Source organism: Carica papaya, chromosome 7 (genome assembly GCF_054855325.1).
Source record: "Carica papaya isolate Zhongbai chromosome 7, ASM5485532v1, whole genome shotgun sequence".
NCBI lineage: Eukaryota > Viridiplantae > Streptophyta > Magnoliopsida > Brassicales > Caricaceae > Carica > Carica papaya.
Genome location: NC_142315.1, coordinates 10,092,864 through 10,112,807, shown reverse-complemented (window position 1 = coordinate 10,112,807; position 19,944 = coordinate 10,092,864). Strand labels below are relative to the sequence as shown.

Genomic DNA, 19,944 nt, shown 5'->3' with positions numbered 1-19,944 from the left:
ACAATTTATATATGAACTCCTCATATTTCTACAACAATTGTTGTAAACTCGACCATAATAAGAAAGATTATTTCCGAATAAAACCTTCAATTATAAAATCCTTCATAGGTTTATGACTAAAACCATATGGCCTTTATATGAGATCTGATGCAATCACAAACATAATTAAGTCATCCAAAGTTGATAATTGACTAAAATAAAATTTGCTCAAATAAGTATATATATTAATAATTTAGAGGATCATACTTGTATTATTAAGGTCCTTACTACATGATTCTAGGTTTTATTCATTTGCACACAAGAATAATAAGACTCCTAAAGATTAATCCAAAACTATAATTATGTTGATAATAAATGATTAAATGACGATGTAGGAAATAGTCAAATCCATGAAAAGCTTAAAACATTAATTAATGAAGCCTCAAATGATGGCATGAAATTAAGTAAGTATCTGGAACCTATTAATGAAGCCTCAAATGATGGCATGAAATTAAGTAAGTATCTGGAACCTACTAGTAAGTATCTGGAACCTACTCTTTTAACTGCATTAAATTTTTGTATAACAACGACATTAAACACGAGTACTTAGCAGAGGTTCTCATCAACAAAGTAAGGGAAGAGCCAAAAAAAATAGCAAATAATGAAAAATATTAGTACAAAAGCTAACGTACAATCGATATTTATGAAAATATAAAAAAAGAGAGAAAATCTCGTTGAAACTAAGATCCAAGGAAAAAATGGGTGAAAGATTAAAATTTAAATACAAGATATTTTAATATGACTACAACTATAAACAAAACAAAAAATATTATTCATTTGATTAAATATGAAGATGGGAAAATGCATACAAACTCATAAGATATTGCAAAACAATTATAAAGAATATATGTTAGGATCTTTGCGAGTGAGCGGTCTGGATTCCAAAAGACCTATACCATTTTTTTCAACACAATTTAGAATAATAAGATAATAAGAAGTCGATTCACAAACCAATAGAGAAAGAAATCTTTTATATGCATATATCCATTTGGGCACATAAGACCCTAAGACTTAATGGAATTCTAATTATTTTCTATCACTCGTATTGGAGTACAATCAAAGAAATAAGTTATAATAATTCTCAACGATCTTTCAAAATTTGGTTTCATTTAAAGTAAGTTAACAAAACAAATATTATATTAGTGTCTAAATGTGAACATTCAAACTATACCAAATATTTCAACCCGTACGGTTATGCAATGTAATTTATAAATAATTTCAAAAATTATCGCAAGTAGGCTCAAACCCTTGGTGTGAGCAACATTTATTTAAAGGAACATGCACTAAAGATAATACGACCATAACTCATGAACTAATCCACTATACGGGAAGGAAAAAAAAAAAAAGGTAAGAGGGGTTGGGTTGCCATGAAATGCAATATGAAAAAAGCATTTGACACAGGGAATAGGGATTCTTGAAGCAAATCATGCATGATCTTGGCTTATCTAAGAAAGTAATAAACATAACACTACAATAATCTTATTACTTGTTGTCAATAAACATAACACAATGCAATGTGTTGGTAAAAATATTAGGACAAAAATTAAAGACACAAAAAAAATGTTCAGTACTTTTAAAGTAAGAATATAAAAAGGAAAGAATAGGAGCTGATAAGACGTTGCTACAAAAAGTTCAAAGTACACATGCTTTAGCTTTGTTAAATTGAAATTGGCATGATGGAAAACGAAAGACTTCTTCTTCTCTTTTATGTTGACAAATCTACAATAATCAAGTTTATGCTAAACTACTTGCCAAAACCACAAATGTCGACGCAACATTATTTTTCCAAGAATAACAACTATTTATTAATGTGTCCATCTCGGTTTGCCACATGTCAATAGAAGAAAAAAAGGTGTTTGCAGAAAGAAAAAATAAATTGATGGGATTTCACCCTCCCATCCAAAGCATTTAAAACCGAATTTGTTGGAAAGATTCTCATTGTAGAATGGATTTGCTTTCATTTATTAAATTTATGATTTTTTTTTTCAAATTATATTTTCTTCTATTTAAAATAAGATTTTATTTCTATAAACTTATTAGAAGATAAAACAATTAATTAAAGCCAAATATGATTCAACTGCCAACTTTAGATTTCAATTCTACAAAGGCTGATTTCTCTCTCTCAATATTGAATCATTTGAGATTCTTTCAAATTTTCATTTTTCTGATAAATTTAAAGAATAGGATATTAAAATAATGTTTTTAATAATTAAAACTTTAATATTTAAAAAAATAATAATAATAATTTATATGGTACGGCGAATTTTTCGATTTAAATTCAAAATTCTTAATATTATACGAATTATTTTACGTTAAATTTTGTAAAAATAAATAAAAAATAAAACTAAGAAGACAAATAATATTTTTTTTTTTGTTTATTAAAAAAATAATTCACAAGAATATGCAATTCTAATGGTAAGTTTATGCTTATAAAATAAAAGGTTAGAAGCATTGAGGAAACAAAAAAAGAAGAGGGAAGGATGGGGAAGAGGAAATTAGTGATAAAGAGGTTGGAAACACTGAAGGAAAGACATGCAAAATTCTCAAAGAGGAAAAAAGGAATTCTGAACAAGGCAAAGGAGTTTTCTGTTATCTGCGATATTGATTTAGCTCTCGTCATGTTCTCTCCATCTGACAAACCCGTCACTTATTTTGCTCATGACAAGTAATCTTCTTATTTTCTTTGTAATTTTTATTTATTTTTTCATTCATCATTTTCTCTAATCTTTTATATATATATATATATATATATATATCTATCAATATGTACATTACAGGGATCTCGGCTACTTTGTGGAGAAGATGGAGAAAACAAGTGCCCGTGATCTTGAAGAAAGGTGCTGCTACCCATGGAAACAATTTCTTTTTTTTTTTTTTTTTTGGGTTAAAAAATATTTCTTTTTACATATATTTATACACTAATTCTCTCTATATATTTTTTGTTCTGTGTATTTAGGAGGGAGTCTACTAATAAGGTAAAAGCCTGCTATTATTGAATGGTTCTTTCTTGCTTGCCTTTTTTTTTTTTTGTTTGCTTGCTTAATTACAATATCTATAAATTTTATAAGACGGCACAAAATAATACGAAAACTACGTGTGTGTGTGTGTGTGTGACGTTTTATACATTAAAATAATTGAATTAAAAAATTAAATTATTTTTTTCTAATTTATATTAATAATAAATATAATTTTTAATTTATATTAATATGTGTAGCAGAGAAATGTTGATTAGGTTTTTATATGTTTCATACAATTTTCTTTTTTCTTTTTTTTTTTTCTCTTCTTTTTGAAAGTTGCTGAAAAAGATTTTCCAGAAAAATGTGGAAGCTGAGGTGGATGTAAGAAGTTTCTCTGCAGACGGGTATATAGCCTTATTCTTTCCCATAATTTTCATCTCAGCAGCAATATATTTTATATATGTTCCTAAAACCTAAACTGTTTTTTGTTTTTGAATTTCAGGGATGATACTGTCAAGGTAGGCATGGGCCTTGGAGTTTGAAAAAAGATATCTGAAAACTTCTTTGCCTTGGTAATATATAAATAACAACCGGTCGTTTAATTTATTTTACAGGTGCAGGAGGCTCAGTTGGAGGAGATGAAGAACAGGCTTGACGAGAGGAGAAAAGCACTGGAGTATGAAATAATTTAAATTTATTTAGTAAAAGTAAAAAATTTATTTATTTATTTTTTAATATTCATTTTCTTGTTTATTCAGGGATTTTAAAAATCCAAGAAACGTTCAGGATTTGAACCAAATCAAAAGCATGAAGGAACACCTGATTACATCTCTTGAGAGGATACAAAAGAAGAAGGTATATATATATATAATTTGCTTGTAATTGTTTACATAAAATATAAAAAAAAGAATACCATGTGATGACAATGAATTTTGTGATCTTTTAAGAACCGACTCCTGGGGAAGTATCAAATGGAACGAGTAATCAATGCCAGCTCCGGGTGAGCCTTGCATGTAACCCTGTTGCTGGCCTTTATTTTTTTCCTCTTAATTTTATAATTAGTGTTTACTTTGGTTGTTTTCACTGTAAAATATTCTGAATATATGAAAGTTGATCATTTGATTTTTTGATTGAAACAGGCCAGGAGCTGTAAACTTGGCACATGGGACCTTTGGAGACAAGAACTAGAACTATCATGATGGCTCTTTTACATTGTTCTTGTTTAAATTAAGAACTGCAACTCTCTTTTAAAAGTTTCAATTAGGAATTCCATTCTGCTTTATAAATACTTTATATATCAGTAATTAACTAATGAAGAAACATATGTAATTAGAAGGATGTGATTGTTGAGATTTTGAGATCCAGTGGTAGTTCAGCCTGTAGTCTTCCATTTTACTCAAAAGCTAATGAATTGAAAGAACCATATTTCACCAACTTAAAATTTATAGGGAACGAGCCTACTGAGCTAGAAAAATGTGAATCAAACACAACTTTACAATACCCACTAAGCGAAAAACATCAAATCTATATTTAAAATTTATACAACCAAAAAAAGTATCAAAATTTAAATTTTAAAACCTGTAGTAGTCTTAAAACCGTGCAGAATCTTCAAAATTTTAAAAAGGAAAAGAGAAAATATTTGGACTTGAAAGTTGAAATTAAAGGACAGCAGGCAATCTACTTGGAACTTTCAACATGGAGACAAGGGTTCCTCAGAGCATTATTGCTGATCACACACATAATGCAGCTCAGTTAGCCCCACTTGGCCAGACACCTCTCTGGTCCCCACAAACTATGCCAGTAAATACCATCCTGACTTTCATAACATATATAGATTACATACATACATATATATTCATTCATGATTTTCTGCACTGCTTCAGCTCTGCCTCGGCTACATTTCAAAGCTGTCTAACAAAAGCTAGTCCAATCTTCTTTTTTCTTACTTTTTAAAATTTTATCTCTCTCTAAGCTACAATAATTGATATAGAATCTTAATTTGTACACCATCCCTTGATTCTCTCTCTCTATTTCTCTGGTTTTTGCTTTGTGTTTTAATGGATAATTTTTATCACTTCACTTCACTATTTTGAGATATTACCTCCCCAAATTTCAAAAAGAGCTGAGCATCTGAAGTGCTCATGGAGGGAACATTTACCAGGTGTGGAGTCTTTAGATTTGCATACTCATCCACATAGCAAGGCATCTTATTACCAGTTAAGATTGATGCGCGTTGAGTCGAGGTAATTGGCTGCAGCTTTGGAGGTGAAGTTGATGGTGTGAGGCTGCCAAGGACTCGTGTTACTTCGTGCATAGTTGGCCGATCTGATGGCTGTCTTTTGGCGCAAAGAAGGGCAAGCTGAAAAACCTTCTTTACTGCTCCAAGATCCTTACAAGTGGCTGTAATCTCAGGATCAACAGTTTCCATCACTGCGTTGTTGGCAGTCTTGGACAATATCTGATACAAGAGGAAAAGAATCAATCAGTTTAATTACATAGTTTTGATTTTGAACATATGGGAATCTAAAACTTAAATGCAAGGAGAAGATGAATACAAAACTAATTTAATTCTTAGCTTGACATGAAATGTAAGTTACTGGTATTGTAGTAATCACACACAATGGTAAATGAGGAAGACAGAAGACCAACCAGATGATGGAGATTAGACTCGTTATCAACTGCTTTCCGCCCAGTAAGCAACTCAAGGAGCACAATTCCATAGCTATAGACATCGGACTTCTCAGTGAGACGTGAAGTGCGGGCATACTCAGGGTCTATATAACCAATGGTGCCCATTAAATAAGTTGAGGTATGAGATTTTGAGACGCATAAGCTTTTGGCAATACCAAAGTCAGTGAGATGAGCCTCAAAATCCTTATCTAGCAGAATGTTAGATGACTTGACATCCCTGTGAATGATACGGGGACTACAATCATGGTGCAGATATGCTAGCCCTTGTGCTGCTCCAAGCGCTATCTTAAGACGAGTGTCCCAGTCGAGCTTTTTCTTTATCATAGGTCCTAACATGCACGGAAGGTGGATTTGATTCATAAATAAACAAGATTCAAATAAACGACATTTACCAAATATAGCACGTGTATGAATGACAACCTCAACACAAGTGTCCCACAGTTGAGCTTTTTCTTTATCATAGGTCGTAACACGCATGTAAAGTGGATTTGATTCATAAATAAAGATTTAAATAAACAGCATTCACCAAATATAGCATGTGTATGATTAACAACCTCAACGCTCATTCTCTAAAAGTCAAAAGAGTTCTTGTGATTCGACCAACCTCATTGCTCTAATTATACAAGTACTTATTAGCTAAATCATTATTGAAGTTCCTACAACATGCTCTTTTGGAAGAAAGAGTTTCTCAAAAACAAACATCATTTAAGAATATGCTCTAACTTACCATGAAGGTGGTCCCATAGGCTTCCATTTTCCATATAATCATAGAAGAGCAGGTTCCCAGAGTGCGAAAGAGAATATCCTTGGAGGCTCACAAGATTTCGATGTTTGATGCTCCCAACTGTTTCAAGCTCTGTCTCAAATTCTTTCTTGCACTGTGGATACGAGTACAGTCTCTTGATTGCAACTGGTTTGCAATTTTTAAGCACGCATTTATACACCGTGCTTGATGCACCATAACCAATAATATACTTCTCATTCAAATTCTCTGTCATCCTCATGATATCCTCGTACACATGAAGAGCCATGTTCATATGAAGGATCACCAATTTCGGTGTTGAGTATATAACTGTTATTAACAAGCACCAAGTTAGTAACAGGCATTTTTCTGGATGAAAAACAATGAAGATGCCAAGAATCACATAAAACCAATTTCTTGTAACAGGTTGACCGCACTCACCAAATCTAGCCTCAGGTTTTCTTTGTAAGTTAGGATTACTGAAGAATTGAAATTAGTGGGATGAACTATAGAATCATAGCTCTTCACAACAATTCAATGATCCAGAATACTATTGATTGAATAACTCAATTCAATAAAAAAGTTTTGAAGTCATTCAATCACGCAACCAAATTCTACTCATAATCAACTAGTATACAACTCATGTCAAGAAGAGGTAATTTGCATGCATGGATTACTTCCTGAAAAGAATATATGACAACCTGGTTTGTCAAGTGATCCATCTGGAAATGGTGCAGGGCTTTGGGGTCGACAAACTGCCACCAAGATCATGAGAAGAATTACAAGGGCACCAAGAGCGATCCCGAGAATAGCTGCTTTAGAAATCGTAACTGCACATACAACAAAAAGAAGCAAGCTTAAAAATAGTAGTTCATTTGTTAAGTATTAAAATAAGCAACAAAAACACAAATATGTATCTTAATTAATTAGTTCAGCAGCCAATTATCAAAAGCAAACTAATACAAAAGAGCCCTCACATACAACTTAGCATGTAAAACGAACCCCAAAGGAGTTACAAATGCACAATAGCAAATGACTGAATCATGAAAGGTTGATGGGAGATTGATGTTCTACTTTGCATGACTTGATGACAAAATAGTGGACAATGGAAAGTTAAATAATAACATTAGGAGTAATTGGCTTATCATGAGATCTGGTGTCTAACAGTAGTTTTCAACAGTCTCATGCAGTTCATGGTGAGAAAAATGCAGGCTGTTCGGGAGCTTCGTGATGCAATCAGATGAGATAAACATACAGTTCCAGTTCAAGGGGATCCCTACCTCGTTCCGTTGGATGAGACTCATGGCATGGAGAAGTATGCCAGTAACCACAAAGACCAGGGTTACCAATGAAGCTGAGAAGACAGTGTTACATCAATCACGAATAAGCCAAGAAAGCAAATTAGTATATATCAAAAATGTCGTCAGACTTATTAGGTTTACCTGTCAGGTGAAAATCTTGAAAAGTTATTGCTCGTAGGAATATCTCCAGAAAAGTTATTATAAGATACATTTCTGCATACAATAAGATTGTGGTGTTAATGTGAATCATTGTGATTATGCATCTTTGACAGAAAACAAGAAAGCAGATTAGGGATAGGGGACCCACAAGACAACAAGAGTAAGACAGTTGATTAGAGATGTCAGGTCCCCTGATAAGTTATTATTCTCGAGCCTCCTGCATTATTTTGCACCAAAGATAATACTATTGAGAAATATAAAGGCATATCAAGTTTGAGAAACATTTCTTAAAGGAGCCAAATTTGAGAATCATAAACCCGAGTTTTAAGGCCATTTGGTCTATGAACTTCCTCCCCACCCCAAAAAAATAGGTACAAAGAAAAAACTAAAGAACACCCATAAATAATTTTCTTTAATAAGTACAACCAAATTTCATGTGCTGAAACCACTCACAGCTGCTCTCTGAGTGATCACGATAATTGTCAATCACAACTGGATCCAGCACACGTTCTTACTCAAGCTAAGGAGTGTCTTTCTATGGTCCTCAAACATTTGTTAAGGCCATCAGTACCATCAACAGTATGACTGATATAAAGCTAAAGTTCCAAAATACATCCAAACAAAAACCATATAGACTGGTATACTCCACCACTTGTAACGTTGATTCATATAATCACATATTATAACTTACAGCGAGTATACCTTTAGCAAAAACAACTTACAATGAGAACATGTTCTGAAGTTGACTAAGTTCCTGAGGAATCAAGCCTGAGAGATGATTATTTGAAAGATCTCTACAAGGCATATAGGTTAAGCATCAGAACGGATGAAAAAGTAAGACAGATTATCTACTATAGCAACTATGACTTTCTTACATCTCCATAACGCTTCTTAGATTCCCAAAATCTGCTGGAATAAATCCTGTTAAGTGATTTTGGCTTAAATTCCTGAAATAAATTGTGCAAGTTAGAGACAAGAAATCTTTTGTGGGTAATTACTTTTTGGTAGGACTTACAGTTTTAGAAGGTGTTCCAAATCACCAAGAGAAGAAGGAATAGAGCCATTGATTTTGTTATTGGAAATGTCCCTTCAGGAGAAAAAATTAATAACTGAAATAAATGAATAAATTTATGAAAATAGTCCACAAGCTCAAGGTACTTACAAAGTATCCAAATTACCAATACGAGATAGCTCAACTGGAATAAGGCCCCCAATGTTGTTGGAGGAAAGATTCCTGGCAAGGTGATGAGAAAAAAAAAAAGAGCCATCAAAACAATTGGAAACACCAGACATGATACGGTTGGGGAATTATGGGTGAATTAAGGACAAAAACATGCTCATGCCCCTTAATATATATAATCCATAAAGCATTGAATGCATTGGCAAAGCAAGGACTGACAACAAACTAGGATTACTTATCGATGAGTGAATATTTAAATATAATGGGGACGTAGTCCTTAAATCCTTAAGCAAATAGAACCGAGAGGGCATAGGATATGTCTTCTTCATTAAAAGAAAAAGGATGTAGAATATATGACTCGCCTACCAAAAAGAATAAATAAAAGAGATAGCATGAGCTCAATCAGTTAAAGAAAAAAAATCAATGAATCTCAATATCCTTTCCCATAATTATAATAGAACAAGGCGAAACTTACAGATAAGTCATGCTCTCTAGCCTTTGGAATGCACGAGGTATTGTTCCATTCAGCTTGTTCCCATGTACATTGCTGGCATTAAATCAAGTATATTAGAACCACCTTGGGGCAAAACGACATTATAAAGATTAGAAGGCTGAGACTAAATACTTACAGGCTGTTAAGATTTGCACATGAACTAAGATTGTCAGGTATAGGTCCTTCAAGGAGGTTGTTAGCAACATTTCTAAAAGTACATGGAATTAGACTAAAATACGTGGAAACCTCTGAAACTAGGTCAAGTCAGAGAATAGAACATACAGATCAAAGAGTTCAGTCAGCTTCCCCAGCTCTGGTGGGATTCTCCCTGTCAGGTGATTATCATTCAGTTCCCTGCCAGTTTTTTTGAGAGTGGTTATTTATCTCCATACACAATTACAATTGATAGATGCCACCAATGAATGTAACAAACATTTCTTCATATGCTAATCAAATTATAAAATCTAAGTACACAAAAAAGCGAGAACCATGTTGATAAGCCTGCTCAACTAAAATGATGATGCAATATAAGAAAATACATGGTAAATTAGAAGCATAAGATGCATGCTGCGCCAAGGGCCGCTATTATCATACTCTAGGTTCGACACAACACAACAACACTGTTACGAAAAGAAATGCCAGCAGTATTGTAGTATGGGTACAAGCAAGATAAGGTAGTGATCGTACAGGTAGTGAAGCTTCGTCATATTTCCAAGCTCTGGGGGAATAGGTCCTGTCAGCTTATTACCATGTAAATACCTACATCAGCAAATCATAGTTTATCTATTAAATTATAGCATAAAAATAAATAAATCTTTTTGAAAGCAGATAATAAGCATTGAAGAAAGAACTAAAGGATGTTCATAATTGCTCTACAGTATGCAGCAGATTAAGGCTTGTGATTAAGCATTTTATGGCGGCATGCAACCAACAGAAAAAAATTGGTCTTTAATATTACAGAACTTAAATTCAGATACAATGGATATAAAACAGTTACAATGGCAAAGCACATACTTACAATTTCTCTGTGTAAGTTAAATTTCCAAGGATGGGAGGAATAGGCCCACTAAGCATGTTACAGCTTAAATCCCTATATTGGAACAAATGAGACACCAAAATAATATGAATACAAGGGGAAAAAAGAAGTTTGTGAGTTTTGTTGTAAGTAGAATCAAGCCTATTAATTTGAAAAAGATTACACTTCCTTTTATAAAAGGTTTTCAAATTATAATTGCCTCCCTTTATAAGACATTAAAGGTTTGAGTCGATTTGTGCATCCCACGTGTCCACATTAGGAGGTTGTCATGATTGATGTATGTGTTAATTAAAAAAATGCATGAATTTCTGCTCAATCTAATAAACTAATTGCAAACTACAATTGGAGGTAAAACTCACTTTTTTTTCTGAAAAGACACAATACAAACTCCTTCAAAAAAAATAAAACACAAAAGTCTAGAAGAAAATGAAAAAATCATGACAAAAGTTAGAGAGAAAGTTTGGTTTGTCAAAGTTCTTCAATTGTCTTTTTCTAAACCCTCTCAAATTTTAGTCAAAATTCTTCAATTTTCTTCAAGATTTTGGATCTTTATTAGTGTTGTCCATGAGTCGTCTCTTGAGAAAAGAACATATTTGTATTGTGAAAATGACTTTAGTATCTCAGTCCACTGCACTGAATTTTGAAGTTTGTTCAGAATGTTAGGATTAAATTTTAATTTTTCGAACTTATGAACCAGTTCCAGTTAGTGCCAAAACACATAGTTTCCCTAACCAAAAAGAAAAAATCATAAATTCTTAAAAGAAGGTGCTTCCGATAAATTAGTTGGGAAAATGCATTTGGAAGGTAATTGGAAGCACTTACAACACTGCAAGTGCCTGCATGAGACCAATCACAGATGGGATCTTCCCTGAAAGCTGATTACCTTGCAAGGATCTAGTAAGCATGACAAAAAATTCTTGTGCCTCAATAAATTTGTAATTGCTTCTTAAATTAAGAACCAAAATCAAAGACAAAAATAGATGCACATACAATGTTGCTATTTGCAGAAATCCAATGTTGAATGGAATTTCTCCAGTTAGCTGGTTGTAGGACAAATCCCTACAAGTTGAACAGTAGTTGTATTAAACAAGTTAACTATTCCAAGAAGATAAGACCGCCCATGATGAGGAAGATAGGCACATACAAGACCTGGAAGGCAGTGCAGTTGCCTATATTTTGAGGAATGCTTCCAGTCAAACTGTTGTTTCTCACATCACTGAAAATGATAGGAAAAAACCCAGTTACACTGGCAGAGACTTTATATGTTGGGACACCTGGAAGAAGCTACTGCAGTATTAGCTTGAACAACAAAATACTTACAAGTACCATAAACCAGTCAGCTGGCACATATCTGGAGAAAGCGTGCCTACTAAATTGTTCCCCCGCAAACCACTGTCCAAGATCCATAGGTTGATATTTCAGATATAAGCATATGTTGAGAGAAAATAACAAAGCAGTTGGATAAAAAGACTAACTTAAACATCACAAAAACATTTACACACTCACAGATACTGCAAAACTTCATTCCAGTATATAAGCCTTGGTATTTCTCCACTCAGTTTATTCTGAGCAAGGTCCCTGAAGCATTGTACAGAAAAGAATAGCTTTGTCTTGGATTATTAAGATGTGAGAAGATAAAATAATGTCAAGAATGGTTGATGTGTTTTTTATTGAATATCACCACCTTAAATTCAAATTTTGTAGAATAGAAAACAAAAATAGACCATTAATTACATTAATTAAATAGAGTATAGTTTACCTTGATCCCCATTAACTTAATTACATACTCTTTTTAACACTCTCCCTTCAAGCTGGAGAATAGAAATTATTCATCCCCAACTTGCCAATGATAGTTTGGAATGCTGAATTACTCAATCTAGCATATATCTGCAAGCCCTGAACTGGTTGGCATGTATGAAAGTATTTGGAACATGGGATATAAGTATGAAACGCGACACATAAACATGAAAGTATTTAGATGTATTGGTCATATGATAGGTGGCCCAAAGTCCACTATCTATGAGTTTTCAAACAATATGTTCGAGCATTAAGACCACATAAGTAGGAAAGTACACAAGAGTATTACATCAAACTTGTACTTTTGAGTTTCTCAAGGTCCTCTAATCAGCTTCCCTATCATTTTATCCCAGTCTTGAATTCAATGAGATCAGTAGTTTTGTCTTGCTCTTTTTGATGGGTCACATGGGCCTGTCTATAGGACTTTTATGAAGTGTTCTTGTAAACCCCCTCCTTACTTGAGATATTGGCTTGTCATGGAGTTTCCAACATTTATTTTTGGTATGTCTGGACTTCTTGCAAAAAGTACATCAGAGATTATCCCTATTATCATCACTAGACTCTAAAGTTTTAGCCTGACTTAGTTCCTTTACCTGTTGGTGTGACTTAGGGCCTTTGGACATCAGCACTGAGCAATTAATCGATCAGGATTCTAACATAATCCCTCTCCTACTCTCTTTTGCCAATACAATAGCAATTACCTCACTTAACAATAGTATTTCATCCTTAAGATTCCAACCCTTACTTGATCAAATGCTTAGTTGAGTCGTGTCAGAAACTGGTAAGGCTGATCTTTATCCACAAATTGTTTGGGGTGAGCTACATCCTTACTGCAGTCAATAGTAAGACTGGTATTGACCCAATTCTTGTCACCAATCTTAGCATGTTAGAATATCAAGTGATTGACTTGTTCTTTTACTTTGTGGACAATGTCTCTACGTTCAAGTTATAAATCTGGGCTGCATCTTTAACTCTAGAACAAGTTTCCTCAATTAATCGATCAGGATTCTAACATAATCCCTCTCCTACTCTCTTTTGCCAATACAATAGCAATTACCTCACTTAACAATAGTATTTCATCCTTAAGATTCCAACCCTTACTTGATCAAATGCTTAGTTGAGTCGTGTCAGAAACTGGTAAGGCTGATCTTTATCCACAAATTGTTTGGGGTGAGCTACATCCTTACTGCAGTCAATAGTAAGACTGGTATTGACCCAATTCTTGTCACCAATCTTAGCATGTTAGAATATCAAGTGATTGACTTGTTCTTTTACTTTGTGGACAATGTCTCTACGTTCAAGTTATAAATCTGGGCTGCATCTTTAACTCTAGAACAAGTTTCCTCATTGCATCCCACACTTCTTTGGCTGTAGGAATGGACAAAATTATTTTACTTATCTCTGGCAACGGAGAGTTCCACAATCATGCCATGATCATCGAATCTTCCTCATCCTACATGTCAAAAAACAGATAACCTAGTTTTGGTCCAGTGCCTAAGAGGTGACGGAGCTTTCATTTTCCCTTAAGAGTAATGCGAATTAATTGTGACCAACTCAAGTAGTCCTTCTCGATAGAACAATAAAGAACCTAAATTAGCTGAATTTCGCTATTGTTTAAGGTAGAGTTTCCCGTGTGGGAATTCATTCCTATAGTTTGAGATGCAACTTCCAACATGTTTTACGAGTTGTAGAACAATTAGAGCCACATAAAAGGTTAAGGAAAGATGCTACCAATATATAGCACTATTGTGTGTTCTTAACAGAACCACCACCAGGAGTCGTTAAGTAGGAAGGCAGCGGCACAGGACTTGGCAGCCTGGATAGAGGTGTGCATTGTAAGACAATCTAGGTACGTGGTTGCTGCTTGGTTAGCCAGATAGGAGCGCAAGATAGAGAGTTTGGTAGGCGCACGGTGCTGGTAGTTGGATGGAGAGACGGGCACATGTCAAAGGGGTCTGGATGCACAACTGGTGCAGGTGTGTGGTTCTTGCAGCTGGACAAACGCACAAGGGACTGGCAGCTGTGCAGTGCAGACAAAACATGGAGATGCAGATGGAGGAACCAGGACAGGTGGCTGAGGCACGGCTAAGCTGGTGGACCGATAACGAAGGCTGGTTTTTGTGGCTGGTTATTGGTATGTGGTGGCCAACTGTTTTGGTGAAGGAGGGAGACAGCAATGAAGGTTGCCTTCTAGAGTTTCATTATTTCGGCAATGAACACTGAGTAGACTTTGTAAAGAGTTTAGAGTTTCTTAATCTATACTGTAATACCATGTCAAGAATAGTTAATGCATTTTTTTTATTGAATATCACAGTCTTATATATACAAATTTTCTAGAATAGAAAAGGAAATAATTTATGAATCACATTAATTAGATAGAGTGTATTTTATCCTAATACCCTTTGACTCAGTTACATACTCTCTTTAACAAATAGCTAGGGAAAAAATAACTTACAGAATTTTTAAATTTGGAATCTGAGATAAAGTAGATGGAATTGGTCCAATCAACTGATTGTTTTTCAGAATCCTGGGAAGCAAAATGAATGGAGTACAAAAGTTTGCAATGAATCATCTGAAGCGGCTATTTGAGCAAACAAATACAGATAGATGTGCTTGACTTACAGATATTCCAGTTCTTTCAACTTTGAAATGGAGAATGGGATATCTCCATATAGCTCATTAAATGACAAGTCCCTAACAACATAAATAACTTAACGTTAAACCAGACTGATAAACATTAAACAGCATAGAGGTACTTTGAAGGAGAAAGCATGGCAGTAAAGTTGAGTGTTTTGGAGAACTTAAAAGCTTCTTACAAGCTTTGCAAGGAAGAACAGTCCCCAATCTCGTCTGGAATCTGCCCAGATAGAAGATTTCCCCTGAGATCACTGACAAAAAACAAGTATGAATAATCAGAATTAAGTGAAATATGTCCACATTATCCGCTATAAGCTCTGGCTCCATTTTTTTTACAGCTGAAGAAATTTCTTCCATTTTTTCACCAAAATAATCAGCAGCATAGGTGAATAAAAATAGAAATATATACAACAAAAAGGGTAAAACTTGGAAGTTTACATAGAGATCAGGCTTTTGAGATCTCCAATGGCAGGTGAGATTTCCCCATCAAGATTTAGACCTGAGAGATTACTACAAGAAGAGAAAACAAAATAAACAGGAAGAAAGATCATCAACTTGGAAACGACAACCTACAGAACTATAGAGCGGAATCAAGAATGATAACTATGAGTCCATGAAACAGAAGATGTCTTACAGTGCAATGACATTGAAGGTGACATTATCACAAGTGACGCCCCTCCAAACACAATAATCTGATGATGGCGTGTCCGTCCACTCATATAAAACGTTGTCCACATCCTTAAACGACTTCTTTACCTCCAATAATGTTGCTCCTTCAATATGTTATCATGTACATATAAAACTACCGTGTTAGTCCCTGTATATATGATGAAGCTATCCTCCATTAAAGATGAAGCTTTAAACCAAACTTTTCTTTTTTTAACTAAAAACTCAACACCCACTGGATGAAAGTCCTAACTATAAAAATTGAACACAAAAACCTCCAAAGAAAATGATATAACAGAGTATATGGGATCAACAAAGATATAATTAGAGTTTAAGCAAGAGGAACCCTTCAAAGAAAGTGATGGATATTTAATTGTTTTTTAGAAGAGAAAGACTCCCAGTGTTGTCATATCAAGAGATCATTAGCATGACAAGTAAGAGTTTTTCTTTTCCTGGAAATCAAAAAAAAAAAAAAAACGGAGCGCGCGAATGAGGTGCCATAAAAGTTTTTTTTTTTTTTTGGAGGAAAGCAAGCGAAAAAAGATGATGCTTCCTGAAGAAAAGCAAGTAAAACTGTGGTGGTTTACATTGTTTTTCTCTTCACTCATGTTTCCAAGAAGACCAAGACTCACCGTCGTCGGATTCCATGGAGCCAAGACTGAAAGAGAGAAGCAGGAGAAAAAGGAAGAAGTGAAAAGATAATGCCATAAGTGGGGAATTGCAAGAGTTCCCAGCCAGAACCTCACATGTCAAAGAAGCCACTGAAAATAACCAGGATTGTGAAAACAAGTGAGAATATAGAGAGAGGTGGTTGAGTTGCAGAGAAGAACCAGTCAATAGAGAGTTGAGAAAAAAGAAAATATATTTGTTGGTGTTTATTTTGATAAAGAAGGAGAAGAAGATTAGCCAGGTCTGGTATAGTTGGTTCAATCACATCGTTCTGGGTCGAAAGACAGAGAAGAAGGGAGAGAGAGAATTATTGAGGAGGCAAAAGTTAAAAACCTGTATGTGGCAGAAGTCTGCAACTCTACAACTCACCCTCCTTTCAATTTTCAGTCTTTAATGGGTCCTTTTCTCTTTGGTTTTGTTGCAGAGTTGACAGGTTTCCCTCTCTCCTCTTCCATATCCAGAATGCCCATCGCCCCATTTTCATTTTTATGTTCTCTTTCTTTTATTTTTTTAAAAATTATAATATATATATATATATCAAACTAATAATTTAAATATTTCTTTTGTTAATTTTGGATTCTAACTTCTAATCATTCCATGTTTTATTTGAACTTTCTTTCTCTTTTTAACTGTTTCTCCTGCCGAATCACTTCCAATCTTTCTCTCTTTTTTTTTTTTCTCTCTCTCTGTTTTCATGCAGCTGATTTTTACCATAATTTTTTAATCCACAAACACTTTATTTTATAAAATAAATTATTTTAAAATTTAAAATTCTTAAGAACTTCCATCACCATCTAAATTTGTTGAATAAAAATGCAAGATATGTAGTTCAATAATTTTATTTTTTCTGTTTATATATATATATATATATTTAAAATTAATTATAAATAATTATTTTTAAAGAAAGAAACAATATCCTCCATTTTTTTTTAACTAAAATTGACAAGAAAACATAGCAGCATTATTTTCCAATTAAGTAAACATATTAAATTAAATCATGATTACTTTTCTTCTCATACAAAATTGTCTTTAATTCTAATGTTCTTTGTATTTTGTTTGATTCTTCAAAAAAAAAAAAAAAAAAAAAGCGAAAATTGGGAGAGCAAATATGTAAGTAAATTTTAACACCAATTGTCCTCTCCTCAATATAAATATTTCTGAAATTAAATTATTCATTAAATAACAATCCGCCCAATCCAAGAGATGTTACTCTACATTCATAACTTCATTCTAAATAATAATCTCATAGCCTCAATTTAATTGGAACAACATGCTTCCCTACCATTAGTTTTTTTTTTTTTTTTTAAATAAATTATTCTATTTTTTACCCTTTTTTTTTTTACAAATAAATCCCTCTATTGGGATCTTTCTGACTATCTGGATTGCTAAATCTATATCCATTCTTAGCATGTATTTTTTTAAAATGTTAATGGGATTTCTTCATTTAAGTTTAAACGTGAGATTAATTAATTTTTTTGGTTATACAATATTCTTTTCCAAAATTAATAGACATGACATGACTTTTGTACTCTTAATATACTACGTCCCTACACAAATTTATTGCCCATAGTCCTGCATTTTATGTATGTGCAATCAAACTTATGAGATGTCATAGATTTCTTTTTATTTTACATACAACGATTATTGTTATCATTACTACTATTATTATTATATTTTTATACCGTTAATACTGTTTTATATATTATTATCATATTCTCCATAATATCGTCACTAACCACCGCTATCAATGCCTCTATCACAATTGTTGTCGTTTATATTCTTAAATTATTAATATCTATATCACCACTACCGCCGCCACTATTGTTATCGTTAAAATTGTAACTATTACTAATTTATATTCCATTCGTTAAGTATTTTACTACTACTATTATTATTATCAACATCATTGTCACGATTATTATTGTTACTGTTATCGACATTATTATCGTTATTATTATTGTTATCACGTTTATTATTGTTATTGTTATTGTTATTGCTAATATCACTATTACTATCATCACTAATTATTAATATGAATTGCAACAAAGTATAAGATAATATTAATATGAATTATAACTTATCATTCTGATATTAGTGGTTGTAAAGTATGATGTTTTAAATTTTGAATTTGACAAATTGGATGAACTGGATGTATAGTGAGCATGTGAATGCATAAAATGTTTGTTTATAGTTGATGATTTCGTTAGGAAATGACAACAAGTTGATTTAATACTCTAAAAAGTTTAGGAGTGTTACAACTCATGTTCTTAGTTAATCATATAAAACATATGGTGTGATGAAAGTATTATCCATTTATAGTTTATCTCATTCAATCCAACTATATTACTCTATTAAACTTATATAACAACAACAACTTGAGTGTTATATATGATAGTTGCTTAACTTATAAAACTAGTAAAATGAATCAATTGTCAATCAATGACATTTTGTTCAGATTAATAAATTTCATATGATTCATTTATACAAAATTATTTAAATATTTAAAACAAATAATTATATTTATATTAACAAATTTTGAAATATTTTTTAAAATAAGATATCTTATTATGGTTATAATAACAATTATAACAAAAAATTAAGTTAAACTTGACAATAATAAGATAATTGATGCTTAGTATATATAATTTATATTTAAGTGCAAAATTTTGATCAACTACCTATAAGAGTTATTTTACAATTACCACATTAACTTAGTATCAAAACTTTAAGACGTCATAATTTGGAAACATATAATTTTGAGAGCTATATATTACTCGTCTTATTTTAGAGTAGGCATCCATATCTCGCATAAAACTGAATGAAGAATTACATCGGGTAGTAATAAGTAATAACAACTATGTCAAAAAATTCACAATTTTAAATATTAAAATTTTAAAAGAATAGTATTTATCACTACAAAAAAATTATATTGTTCCAATAAACATAAAATTCAATAGCTTAAAGTATATTAAAGTCAAACCTTGAATGAAAAAAACAGTGAAAGTTATTAAATTATGTTTTGTCTAATATATAAATACAATAAAGTAATTTGTTTATGTAAATTAAGATAGCATGAGACAATTTTTAATATATTTTATCGAATTGATTTATATATAGGTTAATATTTAGTTTAGAGATTAAAGATAAAAAAATATAATTATTATAATAACTGGTTGAATTAATAATATATAATAAATAGAAAAAAGTAAAAAAAAATATATATAAAAATCTGAATTCAATATATATAAATATATAATATTTTAAAAATAACAAATAAAAAATAATTTATTTCAGTTTGGATTAAATTAGAAGAAAAACAATTCAGTTTTTAATTTAAATATATTTTATTTTTTTTAATTCGATTTTAGACTATGGTCTTAATTTAGAACTAATAATGAAGAAGAGATGGAAGGTACTTTTGACATTTTATATAACCAAGTTAGTGATTAATTATTTCATAGTTTTGAATCATAAATTTTGCTCTTTATTCAACATTTTTTTATTATTTTGACCTATTTTTTTATTTAAAAAAAACATAACTAAATTATTTGTATATAATATAATTGTAAATTAATAA

At 32.3% G+C, this 19,944-nt stretch overlaps 2 protein-coding genes across 3 annotated transcripts; one reads left to right on the top strand and one right to left on the bottom strand.

The window, feature by feature from the left end:
- The first annotated feature begins 2,478 nt into the window (after positions 1-2,478).
- Positions 2,479-4,430, top strand: AGL33 (AGAMOUS-like 33). The gene is made up of 9 exons (XM_022035026.2): positions 2,479-2,704; positions 2,817-2,876; positions 2,996-3,014; positions 3,333-3,400; positions 3,499-3,514; positions 3,611-3,672; positions 3,755-3,851; positions 3,944-3,996; positions 4,136-4,430. Exons 1-9 carry the CDS (start codon positions 2,520-2,522, stop codon positions 4,182-4,184), a joined length of 609 nt encoding a protein of 202 aa, XP_021890718.1. The 5' UTR covers positions 2,479-2,519; the 3' UTR covers positions 4,185-4,430.
- A 204-nt stretch (positions 4,431-4,634) lies between these two features.
- LOC110809270 (Leucine-rich receptor-like protein kinase family protein) lies at positions 4,635-16,846 on the bottom strand. Of its 2 annotated transcripts, XM_088207022.1 has the most exons (28): positions 16,701-16,846; positions 16,331-16,459; positions 15,667-15,805; positions 15,471-15,542; positions 15,212-15,283; positions 15,018-15,089; positions 14,851-14,922; positions 12,105-12,176; positions 11,919-11,990; positions 11,743-11,814; positions 11,589-11,657; positions 11,421-11,492; positions 10,581-10,652; positions 10,250-10,321; positions 9,845-9,916; positions 9,699-9,770; positions 9,545-9,616; positions 9,052-9,123; positions 8,905-8,976; positions 8,765-8,836; positions 8,612-8,683; positions 8,038-8,106; positions 7,872-7,943; positions 7,710-7,783; positions 7,131-7,259; positions 6,415-6,759; positions 5,646-6,016; positions 4,635-5,454 (listed from the first exon to the last, which is right to left on the bottom strand). In XM_088207022.1, exons 2-28 carry the CDS (start codon positions 16,404-16,406, stop codon positions 5,068-5,070), a joined length of 2,955 nt encoding a protein of 984 aa, XP_088063148.1. In that variant the 5' UTR covers positions 16,407-16,459; positions 16,701-16,846; the 3' UTR covers positions 4,635-5,067. The 2 variants fall into 2 exon arrangements, with proteins under 2 accessions (XP_088063148.1, XP_088063149.1); XM_088207023.1 differs by lacking the exons at positions 8,038-8,106; positions 16,701-16,846 and having other exon boundaries at positions 16,331-16,694.
- Positions 16,847-19,944: the final 3,098 nt, after the last annotated feature.